The sequence below is a fragment of the Panicum virgatum genome, chromosome 6K, assembly GCF_016808335.1.
Source record: "Panicum virgatum strain AP13 chromosome 6K, P.virgatum_v5, whole genome shotgun sequence".
NCBI classification, from domain to species: domain Eukaryota; kingdom Viridiplantae; phylum Streptophyta; class Magnoliopsida; order Poales; family Poaceae; genus Panicum; species Panicum virgatum.
The window spans coordinates 1,482,176-1,496,487 of NC_053141.1; the positions used below are offsets into that span (position 1 = coordinate 1,482,176).

The window sequence follows — 14,312 nt, forward strand, 5'->3', positions numbered from 1 at the left end:
ATGCCCCATTTTCACCGCCTTCGCGGCCGCAATGGCTGGCTTACTCCTGGAGTCCTGTTCACTGTACCCGTGCAGCAGCTTGTGGACGCTCCATGTCTCCCGTGCCCCCGCCCGAAACGAAGAAGGCAGAACAGGAGCAGTGGAGCACGAAACGGGTAGACAAAACCCAGGCGACACATGCACCCCGTCCAACCACGTCACACGTGGATTTTGAAAATCGTGAATGCTTTATATAGTTCCCAGCTATTAACGTTCCCGGATTACTGAATTGTTGGTGCAACGACGGCCAACATCGCCAAATCTGTTCGGCCGGGACAAATATCAAAGATGGAAGACGTATAGCAAAAGCTGGTCCAAAGTCCAATGGAACTCGAACAGGGATCGCAGTCGGACACTCGGATCGGAGCTGCTCTGATGTTCTACGAAACAGCTTCCGAATCGGAGACCTGGTCAGTAAGCTACCGAGCGACGTACTCGTCTCTATCCTGGACAGCTCGACAAGTCAAGCAAATAGACGCGAACCTGGGGTCCCGGTGCCACCTCGCCGCGGAGCCCACCAGCGCCGCCTCGTCCAGCGACGCGACGGCGCGGCCCAGCAGCGCCGCCGCCCACCCGAGCCCGTTGCCCAGGACCTCGCCGGCGGCCGCCCTCGCCGCGCAGCGCACCACGGCGTTGCCCGCGTAGGCCTGGGGCACGCGCCGCACCCGCCCCCGGCACCCCACGAGCACGGTGTAGGACGTCTCCTGCTGCCGCAGGAGGCGCCGGGCGCGGGTCACGCCGCGCCACAGGTGCGCGAGCACGGACAGGAGGGAGGAGATGGCCGCCGGGCCGCCCGCCTCGGCGTTGGCTCGCGCCTTGAGCTCCCTGACGCTCTCCGCGGAGAAGGCGAGGAAGCACTCCTCCACTGGCGGGCCGTCGAACCGCCGGACGATGTGCTCGAGCTTGCCGAACGGCAGGGGGACGGGGACGGGGCAGCCGTCCGGGAACCAGCGCTCCAGCACCGGCGGCGGGACGGGGATGGCGCTCTCGTCGCGTTCGCCGCCCGTGCTCAGGCTGATGCGGGACCAGGTGTTGAAGAGGTGCCAGAACGCGGTCCCGTCGGCCACGGCGTGGTTGAGCGACATGGCGACGAACACGCCGTCGGCGAGCTCGGTGACCTGCGCGGCGAGGCGGGGCCGGGCCCGGGAGCCCGCCGCGGCGTCCGCGCCCACCAGCCCGTCGAGTGGGAACAAGGACCAGACCACGCGGGGGACGAGGAGCGGCCCCGCGACGTCGGCCACGGTGACGCCGGCCGCCACGGCGTGCACGAACTCGGCGCCGTCGCCGGTGCAGCGCAGCGAGACGGTGACGGTCCCGTCGTCGTCGCCGCCGCTGCTTCCCCCGGACTCCTCTACGGCGAGGCGGCCGGCGAAGGGGTGGAAGCGGGCCAGGGCGCGCGCCAAGGACGAGGCGAGGCGTTCGACGAGCTCGTCGCCGGCGCCGCCCGGACCCGGCGGCTTGGGCAGGAGGACGCCCTTCTGGATGTGGTCGATGGTGAGCATCTGGAGGTCCCACGGCGTGAGGTGCACCGTCTCCGGCTCCGGGCTCGCCGCCACGCATCCCGGGTTGCTCGACGGCCGGACCAGGCGCCAGGACACGACGCGGACGCCGTGGCAAGCAGAAGCAGAGCCCCCCATCACCGTTATTCTTCAGTGGTAGGGGTGGGCATTCGGTCTATTCGGGTATTTCGGTTCGGTCTATTCGGATTTTGCGAATTTCGGATTTCAAAAAATGAGAACCGAAATTTTAAAGACAAAATTAGGAACCGAACCCGAATAGACCGAATATTTCGGTTCGGTCTATTCGGTCCACCGAATTAACCGAATAATAAACACACTCTCATCTTCCATCAAAATATATGCAATGAATAGTTAAATAGAAGTACGAGTAATAGCGATAAGTAACTATGAAAAAATAGCATAATGAAATAGACATACAAATATTAAGATGAGATAACAACTATTAGCTAATAAGTTCAAAAATCACATAAGATATCATGACATACTAAGAGTTTGAATGAATTTCGGGTTATTCGGTCTATTCGGGTTTTGGAGGTTAGGAACCGAACCCGAACCCGTACCCCGAATTAAACCATAAGTGTGGACCGAACCCGAACCCGAGAACCCGAATAGACCGACATTTCGGTCTATTCGGTTCGGTTCGGTTCGGTTTGGTTTTTTCGGGTTTTAAATGCCCACCCCTATTCAGTGGAGGCTGGTGTGCTTCGAGAACACCTCCATTCCTCCAACGCGACGATGAATTCGTTGTGCAAAAAGACATGCGACTATGATTTTGCGGTGCTATTTTTTCCTATTATTTTAGTGTCCGGCGGTCGCATTCACCAACCACAACCGATTGAGATCCAGAAGATACAAGATGGCGAAAACGATTCCTTTGAAGAAAAGAAAAAAAATCATATATGCAAGACTACAAGACTGATTTGATGGTGTTGACCAAGAATGATCATCCCAGCACCTGATAAAGGACTAGAATGGAGTGCTGCCGCTCCGTTCTCCAACGCATTTATATATGGTTGCCAATGCCAAACAGCCAAAGGACCAATTGAACAGAGCTACTGCACTATGCAGATTAACATGAATCAGCCAACACACGCATGAGTTCAGAGCACCAGGTAGAGCATTACCAACCATGCAAAATTTCATTTACACAAACGTCGGTCAGGCATTAGCATGTGTTTCTTCTTCTTTATTCCTATCAAATTACACGATACAGAGTGAAAAGAAAAAAGGACGGAATACTGGTCACGTTCTCAGCCAGGAATGCCCATCTCCTGCTTTATTAACACCTTACAGAGAATTCCTGAGGTGTCCAGGCCTGAATCAATCAATACACACGCGCTTTTGGTGGGAATGACTCGACTTCGTCGTCCAATGTGTTCATGTGCACCGGCCTGTACGCCAAGCGAACCTTCTCGTTCTCCCAGTACCTGTACAAGAAGTAACATCAGTAAATCTAACTGTCCTTACTGAATTGTCACCATAGATGTTGGTTGTTGAATTTATGTTCAAAAGATTTCATTTTTAATGACCTACTGATGCATGATATACGTTTCTAATGATTTACAAGTACGTTTTACATTCATTCAACCACAACTTATTTTCTTTAGCCTATAGATCGGTTTCTGTGGTGCCCCAACATCTGTCATGTTAATGATGCAGCACAACAACAGGAGAAATTGTTTGACAATATTTCAAGAGGCTTAATGAACAGATATACTTACCCCAGTGAGTGCTTCATCCACTTCTCATCGTCTCTTGTCTGTAAACATGGAGGGGAGAAAAGATTATTCATAACATATAAGCATGTGGTAGAAGTAAAAGGGAAAAAGTATAAAAGGAAACAGAGAGATCAGCTGCAAACCGTGAAATCTTCACGAGCATGAGCTCCTCTGCTTTCCTTCCGAGCCTCCGCTGAATGCATAGTTATGCATGCATTTATCAACAGATTTTCCAGCTCAATGGTCTCTATCAAGTCAGAGTTCCTGTGAAAACAAATCACAAAAGAATAAAATGGATGAAAAATGAAACAAACAAGCCAGATAAGTTGACCAATTCTTATGAGGATTGAGGAAGATTGAACATACCAAATGAGACTCCGATCACTGAGCTTCACATCATGAAAACTCTCCCATGTTTTGCTAATCAGCTTACAACCTAATAAACAAAAGGTTGGTGAGAATAGATGGTGATTTTGTTCTCCACAGATACCAGCACTTGTTGAGTCATTTGTGTCCTGGTTATTTCCTTTTATTAATAGTTCTCAGCAGTTTATCATGACAGGTGACAATACTCAGTAGAGCAAAGCGTAGAACTAGACAGAGGACATGAGGAATACCTTCTTCAAGAGTTTCTTGTGTACGGAATACAGCAGCATTATTTTGCATAACACGCTGCATGTTGAGACGGATCTTGGAAGTTGGCAATGACCCATTGGCATTCCTCAGTTTGTCCAACCAGGCTATGGTCTTTTCTCCAGCATCTTTTTCAAGAGGTTTCTGCTTCTGACCTATAATACGGTGCAACATCAATTAGGAGCGTGAGGAAGAGAAAAAAGGCGACAAATTACCAAGTACCAAGAAAAAAAAAATCTTGCCTGGCTTAGAAATATCGGCAACCCTATTTGCACAAGCTCTGCCAAAAACAACTATGTCAAGAAGTGAATTTGCGCCTAGACGATTTGCACCATGGACAGATGCACATGCAGCTTCACCAGCAGCCAACAGACCAGGAACAACAGCATCTGGATTATCACCCTTGATATCCACTACCTGTTATGCAGAACAATAGAATAGAATTTCTATTATAATACCAGCAAAAACCCATACTAATCATGTTTACTACATATTCAGTACAAACCTCCCCATGGTAGTTTGTTGGGATACCACCCATATTGTAGTGCACGGTAGGCAAAACTGGAATTGGCTCCTTGGTGACATCAACACCAGCAAAAATGGCAGCAGTTTCAGAAATACCAGGAAGCCTTTCCTTCAGAACCTCAGGGGGCAGATGGTTCAGATGCAAATAAATGTGGTCCTTCAATGGCCCTACAGTATAAGACGAAAAAATAAGTTCCATGAGGAAGGAAAACCTCTAGTTCCCAATATGAAATTAGTGGTGTAGCACGAACCAACACCACGGCCTTCTCTAATTTCCATTGTCATCGATCTTGAAACAACATCACGAGAAGCAAGATCTTTTGCGGTAGGAGCATATCGTTCCATGAACCGTTCACCCTCACTGTTTCTAAGGATACCACCTTCACCACGGGAACCTGATGACAAAATGAGAACAAAGTATATAATTGTCAGCAAAAGAAAACCGTTCACAAGCAGAAATATACCATCAAGAGACTTGTTTACAAACAAATGAATTGCCTAAGCTAAGCACAAGAAAAAAGGGTTGGATATATACAACCTTCAGTAATAAGGCATCCAGCACCATAAATGCCCGTAGGATGGAACTGCACAAACTCAAGATCCTGCAATTGCATATGAGGCAATGCATGGTCAGGACAGGAACATGGGCAAATAGCTAATAACACAGCCCTGGATAAAAAGACTCACTTGAAGAGGTAAACCAGCACGTGCGACCATAGCATTGCCATCTCCAGTACAGGTGTGTGCTGAGGTTGCTGAGAAATAGGCCCTGCCATAACCCTGTGTTTATAAAGCAAAAGCAAACTCATCACTATTGTCGACATAAACAAACAATTTGTACCCCAAATTTGTAAGATGGCTTACTCCTGTGGCTAGAATTGTATTAGAAGCACGGAAACGGTGAAGGGTGCCATCCTCCATGTTTAAGGCAATGACTCCCTGACAGTTACCTGGAAATTGATGCAAGTTCACTAATAGAAGTTTAACCAAGGACTGCTTAAGCTTCACATGTCACCCAATCAAGTAGCAAGAAAAATATAGGCATGTGATAAAATTATGAAAATTAGTGCAGTTATAGGAATAGGCAAGTACCCTAACTACTAGAAAGAACTGCTATGTTTTATTAGCAAACCTAGGTTCATGAAACACCATAGTGATTAAAAGAGACCAACACAGCAATAATGGGTTAAGACATAAAAGTGCTACAATCATGTAAGCCCAACAAAGCACTGAAGCTTGAGAAAAGGGTATAGATCAACTAGTAACAACCTATGGAATCCTTCTCTGATCCACCTTTTTAAGTCTTGCGGTGTGAAGTACTAGGTAAAAAGGAATTTGACAGCATAAAAAAAACTTTCTTACCTTCGTTGTCCATGATAAGGTCTAATGCAAAATATTCCACAAAAAACTGAGTATTGTGCTTCATTGCTTGACCATAAAGTGTGTGTAGCATAGCATGTCCTGTTCTGTCAGCAGCACAGGCACAACGGTAGGCTTGTCCTCCTGAAGATGATACACAGTTAGAGCAAGCAGACTACAATAAGTGAGAGGGTGCATTTCAAACAAGTTCCAGAACTATGACCTTTTCCAAAATCTAAGCTCTGTCCTCCAAAGGCGCGTTGGTATATCTTTCCCTCTTCGGTTCTTGAAAATGGCAATCCATAGTTCTCAAGCTCTATAACAGCTTTTGGTGCTTCTCTGCACATATATTGAATAGAATCCTGGTCACCTGGAAATGGATGAGAATGGCAAATTAAAAAAGAAAAAATTGTCAAAACTTATGAAACTTGGATAATTGCTTGAAGATATCATTCCCTGTTAACCCTTATTAAGAAAAACTATTTTAAGCTAAAGATGTCAGTGCTTTTCCAATGAAATCCAATTATGATAAATTAGCTTACCAAGCCAATCGCTTCCCTTAACAGTGTCATACATATGCCACCTCCAATCATCTTCAGTCATGTTTCCAAGTGCAGCATTTATGCCTCCCTGATAACATTCTTGCAAGTCAATGCATAACTAAAGCTCATATATGACAGCGAATGGTACTAGAGCAAATATTCACGTGTCAATGCTACAAAACTTACATCCAACCTCAGATCTAATTAACAAAACAAAACTGCTGCTGCTGGTAGGCCGATGTGATTATACAAAGTATGGAGGTGCAAATAGCAGGCAACATGATAAAGAGACAACTAAATAGAAAACTTAATGCAAAAATTCCATATCCTGACACATACATGAAAATGGTTCTCTTTACTCCCTACAAAACTGAAATCTCTACATACTTGATTTTTCCCACCCCTAACTGACAGCGAATTTTGAAAGCCCAACATCACGCTTCATCCTGCTCAACTAAGAGCAGATGCCCCATGCATCCCTGCTCGTTGCAACAGAATGGATGCAATGCAACCTAGTGGTGAAGCTTGCTCAGATCCAGTTACCGAAATTTCACCGTTATGACACCTAATCAACTAGCAGACAACTACCCTAAAATCATGCCACCAACCAAATAAGGATCCTCAGAAAAACCTTATTAATTACTTAGCGCATGAGAAGCCTTTCAGTGAGACTCGAAGCAAACAATAGCAGCTATTCAGCAGGCGCAGCAGCGTTACCTGCGCGGCAACAGTGTGCGAGCGCGTGGGGAAGAGCTTGGTGATGCACGCCGTGTTGAAGCCGTGCTCGGAGAGGCCGATCGCCGCCCGGAGCCCCGCGCCGCCAGCCCCCACCACCACCGCGTCGTACGTGTGGTCCACCACCGTGTAGGACGACTGCAAACGAACGGGATCAGTCGCGGCATTCTCGTCCCGTCCGGACCACACGGAAAATCGCCGGCTCCACGACCGACGGCCACCGAGCGGACGGGGCGATCCGGAAAAGGAAACTGGATCGGTCGAGCGGAGTGAGGCGGATCAGGAGTCGTACCGGCGCCGTGGAGAGGAGCCTGGAGGCGGAGGCCCTCGCCCTGGAGAGGCCCCGCGAGACGCAGCTGCGCCACATCGCGCGCGGAGCGGATCTCGCGGCGGCGGCGGCGCGCGGAGCGGATCTCGCGGCGGCGGCGGCGCGCGCGCGAGGGAGGGGGGGTCTGGAGGAGTGGGAGAGAGGGGAGGGGAGGGGAGAGCGGCGGTGGAGAGAGACGAGACGACGGCGGGGGGAGGTGGGCAGGTGAGGATCGTTTCGTTTCGTTTCGTTTATTCTCGGAAAGGTAGGGCTTTGGAAGGGACCACTTTGCCCTTCAAATTTCTGACGGTTTTACGGTAATACCATTATTTTTTTAGGAATACTACCATTCCTTATTATTTTGTCATTTTCACCTACTTTTACTTTTACTTTCTTTTTGGCATTCTGTTTGACAGAATATATTCTTGAATTAGTTTTGTCTTTCGGTTTAATGAAAATAGCTAGCCTGTTGTGCTGTGTTACTCTTCCCGGACGAGCTCTTCCTGGCCAACTCAATATTTGAGTGCGCTCTACACTTAAAATACCCATGATTTATGGATTAAATTCAAGGATTTGCAGTTTGAATTAAGGGTGAAAAAAAAGTCTAGACAAACTTTAATTGTCATGATAAATGTCACACGGAAAATCAAATTATTGTCGCGCATCTTCATCGTACTATGCGATAACGATAACGCAAGATTTGTATTATATTATACTCGAGTGATTTTATTTACAACAACCTAAATGGGTTCGAAACAGAAATTTTCTTGTATATTGATAATAAATCGTGGTCTACCGCTAGTAAACAGCTTTAGAAAAGGGGGGGGAGGGGGATCGATAAGGGTAAATGCGTAAATCAATTAATAAGGTTGATGGCCTGATGGGCTCCTTCCTTGTCGTGAGGGAATTCTTGCGCGCTCGAGTGGAGGGCGCCACGGCCACGATCGTGCCATGAGAAAACGATACGCGGCGCGGCCATCGCCCAAGCAAAGCACAAAGCTTTGCACGCGTGAGGGCATCAACCATCAACTCACCGTTGGTCGTCGGCTACAGGAGCGTGTCCACTTTTCTCTTCACGTCCAGATCTTGATGTTCGATGACTCGTATTCAATTGAGTTTTTTTTTCGATTTATCAAAAATATATATCTTGGTTTTTTTTTCAAAAATGTCACCCAGCCGCCGGTTCATCCGGCGGAAGGTTGTTACCGCCGGATGAACCGGCGGTAGGATCGCTCCACGCTGGGCCGTGGTGGGCCGAGCCTTACCGCCGGTTGAAATGGCGGTAGGTGGAACCGGCGGTTCAACCAGCGGTAAGGCTCGGCCCACCACGGCCCAGCGCGGAGCGATCCTACCGCCGGATGAGGTCCGGCCCTTTAAACCGCGCACGCCTGTCCCCAGCGCCGCCGCCCGCTCGCTCCGCCCGCGCCACCAACGCCGCCGCCCGCCCGCTCCGCCCGCGACGCCGTCCGCCCGCTCCGCCCGCGCCGCCGCCCGCCCGCCCACCGCGCGGCTCCCGCACGCGCGCCGGGCGCTCGCAGCGCTCTCCCGGCCGCCTGCCGCCGCACCTAGACGGCGCGCGCAGGTACATTTTAAATTCTAATTTTATTAATAATAGTTTGTAGATTAGAATTAGAAATATTAGTGTTTTTGAATATAGTTTTATGTGTAGAAATAGTTTTTAGTGTGTAATTATTTGAGTATAGTTTGATGTGTAGAAATTATTTTTTATATGTAGAAATATTAGTGATTCGAAAATAAATTATTACGATATATCGTAGAACATGTAATTGAAAATATTAGTTTACATACGAATATAATTGAAAATATTAATGAGTTCAAACAGACATATTTGTCGCATAAAAAATAATATTAATTAATATTATATTACAGAAAAATAGAAATTATTGTCAGTAATAAAAATTGTAAAGAAATAATTAAGATATATGCAAAAATAGCAGAATTATTTTTTAGCGTTGATTAAATTCTAAGGAAGAGTAATTATTGTCGTAAATATTGACAGGCATGTCAGATGATTTGTATTTTCAAGTGTTCTATGGGTCAGGAGAAGTTAGATATGGTCCTGAAGGGGTAGATTTGTCAGAGTTTAGCTCAATCACAAAAAAATACCTCGAGCTAGAGAGAGGACTTGGATTTCAATATCCAATTGGCTATTTAGAGCTTTTGGCCTTAGTCGAGATGAACATGAGATCTCTGTCATGGCAGTGGTTAGTCGAAGGGAACCAGTATTTTGGGAGCTATTGCCGCTTGAAGGGACGCAAAACTGGAGGAACTATGTCAATATAAGTAGTAGCCGAGGCTTACCGCTTGTGTTGTTTGTTCAAGCATTCGAGAAGATTAGTTTTAGAACTGAAACGGGCGGGGATCATGAAGGCCAGGGAGATATAGTTTCCGAAGAAACTGAGACGATGCATGAATCTCATGAAGAAGATGGTGAACTTGAGATTTTAGAAGATGATAGACATGCTGCACACGAACCTCGTCAAGCAACTGGTCAGGCTGATGAAGGGGAAAACATTCCAGAGATAGTTGAAGAGTTTCAGAGGGAGGGTGAAGAACAGCACAATGCAATGAATGATGACTCCTCGGATGATGATGATGACGACGACGGAGATTATCATGTCCCACACAATTGGTCCGGTTATGAATTTTCAAAATTAAGTGTAAATGAAGGTGAAGCGGTGTCTTGGGAGTACAGGCAAAATGAGGTATGCATCGGTTCGGTGTATGCTAACAGTGACAACATGAAGGAAGCTATAAAACGTTGGTCGACTCTCTCTTTGCGAAGACAATTCAAAGTTCTCAAGAGCAGTCCGAGAACATATGACGTGCGTTGTGTGAGAAGCGAATGTCCTTTCAGGGTGTATACTTCTATGGGCAAGTGGCAGGATTTCTGGGAGGTTAAAAAAATTGTGGAGCACACATGCCTGCTTGAGCAATTAGAACCACAGCACCGCAACCTCAGTGCAGGTTTCATAGCTAACTACATGTATCCTTTGATCGTGGACAATCCTAGTTATGAACCCAAGTCAATTATTTGTGCTGTTGAGGAGGAGTTTAAATATAAAATTAGCTACAACAAAGCTTACAGAGCGAAACAGAAAGCGCTGCAGATGAGGTGGGGGGCGTATGAAGCTTCGTATCACAATATACCGGCATTGCTGCACACTATATGTCTTAGAAATTCTGGTAGCTACTACGACTTGAAAACGTATCCATGTGCCCAGAAGCCTGGAAAGCAGGTACTCCAACGGTCGTTCTTGGCCTTGGGCGCTTGCATTGAGGCGTTTCCGCACTGCCGGCCAGTCATTTGTATAGATGGGACATTTTTGACAGGAAGATATAAAGGTACAATCCTCACAGCTGTTGCAGCTGATGGTAACAGACAATTGTTGCCTTTGGCAAATTGCCTTTGTGGAGAAAGAATCAGGGGATACTTGGTATTGGTTTTTGCAGAGGGTGAAGCAGATGATTGTCAAAGATGTAGAGAACGTGTGTTTGATTCATGATCGGCACAAGGGTATATTACAAGCAATCGATGACATACAGAATGGTTCTACTGAGCGTAGTAGGACTGCACTTTGGCCGGACCTAAAGAGTAGGTGGTGCATGAGGCATATGGGGGCAAACTTTCATACCCAGTTCAAGAACAAAATTCTTATGAAGCTATTCAAGCGGTTATGCAGCCAGAATCAGGAAAGGAAATTCAACTTCCTATGGAAAAAATTGGATGAGCTAACAAAAAAGCAAACGGCGGGCTAGCGAAGAGATCTGTCAATACAGAGGACGACGACCAGGTCTCGCTTGAAGATGTGGGCTTGGACGGTCCGAATGTTAGGCGCAAAAGGAGAAAGGCAATTAAGACATTCTCTGAGTGGATTGAGCACGAACCAAAAGAGAAATGAGCTTTACTGTTTGATGAAGGAGGTGCTAGGTACGGTTTAATGACTACGAACCTAGCCGAGGTATACAATTGGGTGCTGCGTGGTGTAAGATCATTGCCACTTGTTGGGATCGTGGAGTTCTTCTTGTATCGCACTTGCGAGTACTACAGGGACCGTTACGCTGTGGCACAGAAAGATATGGTCGATAATCGCAAAGTTTACGGATACAAGGTTACGGAGCATATGGAGGAAGCTTTCAAAAAGGCCCGTTTACATCGGGTGACTCCAGTTGGCTCTATGGAACGTCCGTACGAGGTGATGTGTAGGGACAAAGGCCGAATGGGGGCTGGCGTGAGAAGCATATGCAGGAGTGTGTTCTCCGTCCTGATGCTTGTATTTGCTCATGTCATAAGCCAAAGCTGCTGCACCTGCCGTGCACACATGTCATTGCTGCCTGTTTTGAAGCTGGTGGACTACAGGCTCGTATGTATGTCTCAAATTACTTCATGAAGGAAACTATTTGGATGACTTGGAGGCACGAGATATATGGGTTTCGCATCCTTGGAGACTTCATAACTGATCCTGGACACAATGCAACTTACATTCCAGATCCAGATCCAGAAATATTTCAAGGGGTGGGCCGACGCAAGAAGAAACGCATTAGAAATAACATGGATCGATCGGAGGCTGGTCGAGATGTCCGCCTCTGCTCGAAGTGCCATGAGACGGGTCATACGTACAAGTATTGTACGGCATTGAGTTATGGTGGACGCACAGATGGAGCGGGCCCATCTGAAGCTGCTCCAAATCCGGCACCGCAGGCAACGGGTCGTCGTGGCCGCCGTCCTAACAACGATGGCCTTATGTGATCGATGATGATTGTCATTTGTGTTATTCGCTATTCAATCATGTTCGATGTTAAATTATGTAATATTAAGAACTAATATGTCGTAAACTGATTTCGTCTTGGCGTACGAATATTTGTTGTAATATGTGCCCCAAATATATGTCCAACTTTATTGTTGTAATTGGAATTTGAAGTTATATAATATGTAATTTGTTGTGCATCATTTATAAGTTTATTACGTTATGTTTTATTTAGTATTTTATTAAAAATTTGTTGTATTACTTAATTTCGAGCTAAGCGAAGGCGGCGGGGGGAGGGGGGACGCAGTAGTGAAATGCCCACGTATGGTGGCTGCTGCAAGGATTGCTTGTGCGTGTGTAGCTTGCCTGGCTGATGAGCTTAGCTCGCGTGCATGCATGGGTGCGATGCCTGACGTGCTGATGCTAGTGCTTTGTTTTTGCGTGCTGTGTTTGCTTGTGTGTGCAAAGCATGCAGGTGCTGCTCGATAGGGCTCAGCCGGAAGATGAAGTAAGAAGTATTAGCAGGAATGAAGCTGGCTAGCTTGATTGTTTGATTAGAGGAAGAAAATAATTAGGTGGTGATTAGGCCAAAGAGAGATTAGATGACACGGGAGTTGAACTTAAGAGATAAATTTTGCAATAAGTTTTGAAAATAGTTTTTGAACTCGAATGATTTTTTCTAATGTGAATTTTCGGGCTGTTACAGCAGCCTTCCTCTGCAGTACCTAACAGATTGACTGATCTCGATTAAAGAGACTGATGGGCGGGTCGGGCGGGAGGCCCCTATTCACAATATTCTGACATCTAAGTAACAAGTTTCAGCCTTGAGAGCCACAGATTGACTGATCTCGATTAAAGAGACTGATGGGCGGGTCGGGCGGGAGGCCCCTATTGACAATATTCTGACATCTAAGTAACAAGTTTCAGCCTTGAGAGCCAAGTGCTGTCAACACGGACACAAAAAAGCAGAGCGCTGTAGCCTCTTAAATGTATTCATAGGGTGTTAGTATGCGTGCGTGTTGTTGGCGTCTTTCTTGTACTGTGTTATTCTAAAAAAAACAGAGCGCGGCGCCAACGAATCCATTGGAGCCCATTAGCCGGTTGCGGATCGGTCCAGTTGGCCGCCCTCCACTCTGCAGCGTCTTTTTTATTTTTGCATTTTTCAAAAAAAAAATTATAGAAATATATTTTTAGTTTTAGGTTTTACAGTTCTGTACCCCTACCGCCCGGCAGGTGGGCGGTAGGGACCTATATGTAAATAAAAAAAATTGCGCAGAGGTCCGTGGAGGGAGCCTGCCGCCCCCCTGCCGGGCGGCAGGCCCCCTGCCGCCCCACCAGTTGGCGGCAGGGGGGCGGCAGGCTCCCACCACTAATATAAAACTCCGTCTCTTCCCCCTGCGCCCTCATTTTCTGCCCACGAGATCCAGAGAGGGGAGAAGGAGGGTGAGTGAGGTAATTCCACCGGCGAAACCCTGCCGGATTTTGGATCCGAACCGCAGGTAACCAATATTTCTCAACTATTATAGACTTGTTTCTAAAATAATCATGAATTAGAATAGATTTAGTTTTTGGATAGTGAAATATAGAATAGTAAACTTAGAATGACAGTACCTTACTGTTATTGCAGCATAAGCCAATGTCTGCCTCCAATTCTGATAGATTTTCATGGACCGAAGAAAAATCCAGTATATTTCTTGAGATCATGACACGTCTTGTAATCAGTAAGAAGTTGGATCAATTAGCGGATGGTACGATAGAGATGGTGTTGTCCAAATTAGTTGAGTTTAAATATTTGACATTATTTCGAGGTATTACAATGCAAGATTTAAAGGAATACCTGCTAGAACGTAGGAAGATATACATGAGGGTATGTGAACTAGCGAATCATCAACATATTATTGGATTCTTACAAACTACTTGTAAGATATGGATGCGGCCAGAGGTGTATGAGATGCACATTAAGGTAACTCTTATTCAGTTCTAATCACGTCCGTTATTTGTAATCCATATTGACGAAATAGTAAAATTATTGTGTAATTATATGCTAGGATTACCCCGAGGACACGGAGTTGATTAAAAAATCGATACCAAATTTCAAAAAATTGGTATGTATCTTCGGTGGAGTTATACCGCAAACTAGACGAAGGAGGTGGAAAAGATCTTCG

At 46.5% G+C, this 14,312-nt stretch overlaps 2 protein-coding genes across 2 annotated transcripts; both read right to left on the bottom strand.

Moving 5' to 3' along the window:
- Window positions 1-228: 228 nt before the first annotated feature.
- LOC120711163 (uncharacterized acetyltransferase At3g50280-like) lies at window positions 229-1,705 on the bottom strand. Its single transcript, XM_039996609.1, has one exon. It carries the CDS (start codon window positions 1,674-1,676, stop codon window positions 459-461), a length of 1,218 nt encoding a protein of 405 aa, XP_039852543.1. The 5' UTR covers window positions 1,677-1,705; the 3' UTR covers window positions 229-458.
- A 951-nt stretch (window positions 1,706-2,656) lies between these two features.
- LOC120711164 (succinate dehydrogenase [ubiquinone] flavoprotein subunit, mitochondrial) lies at window positions 2,657-7,471 on the bottom strand. The gene is made up of 16 exons (XM_039996610.1): window positions 7,364-7,471; window positions 7,054-7,209; window positions 6,337-6,424; window positions 6,018-6,164; window positions 5,798-5,938; window positions 5,300-5,385; window positions 5,123-5,215; window positions 4,974-5,037; window positions 4,687-4,830; window positions 4,416-4,603; window positions 4,153-4,327; window positions 3,895-4,065; window positions 3,644-3,713; window positions 3,421-3,541; window positions 3,281-3,318; window positions 2,657-2,986 (listed from the first exon to the last, which is right to left on the bottom strand). Exons 1-16 carry the CDS (start codon window positions 7,436-7,438, stop codon window positions 2,884-2,886), a joined length of 1,860 nt encoding a protein of 619 aa, XP_039852544.1. The 5' UTR covers window positions 7,439-7,471; the 3' UTR covers window positions 2,657-2,883.
- Window positions 7,472-14,312: the final 6,841 nt, after the last annotated feature.

What these genes read in the sequence shown, in the direction of transcription:
- LOC120711163 (XM_039996609.1), bottom strand. Translation starts at nt 1,676, where the DNA reads ATGGGGGGCTCTGCTTCTGCTTGCCACGGCGTCCGCGTCGTGTCCTGG.
- LOC120711164 (XM_039996610.1), bottom strand. Translation starts at nt 7,438, where the DNA reads ATGTGGCGCAGCTGCGTCTCGCGGGGCCTCTCCAGGGCGAGGGCCTCC. An exon ending in CGCACACTGTTGCCGCGCAG is followed by an intron (nt 6,425 to 7,053) that starts GTAACGCTGCTG and finishes GAATGTTATCAG; the next exon opens with GGAGGCATAAATGCTGCACT. An exon ending in TAAGGGAAGCGATTGGCTTG is followed by an intron (nt 6,165 to 6,336) that starts GTAAGCTAATTT and finishes ATCCATTTCCAG; the next exon opens with GTGACCAGGATTCTATTCAA.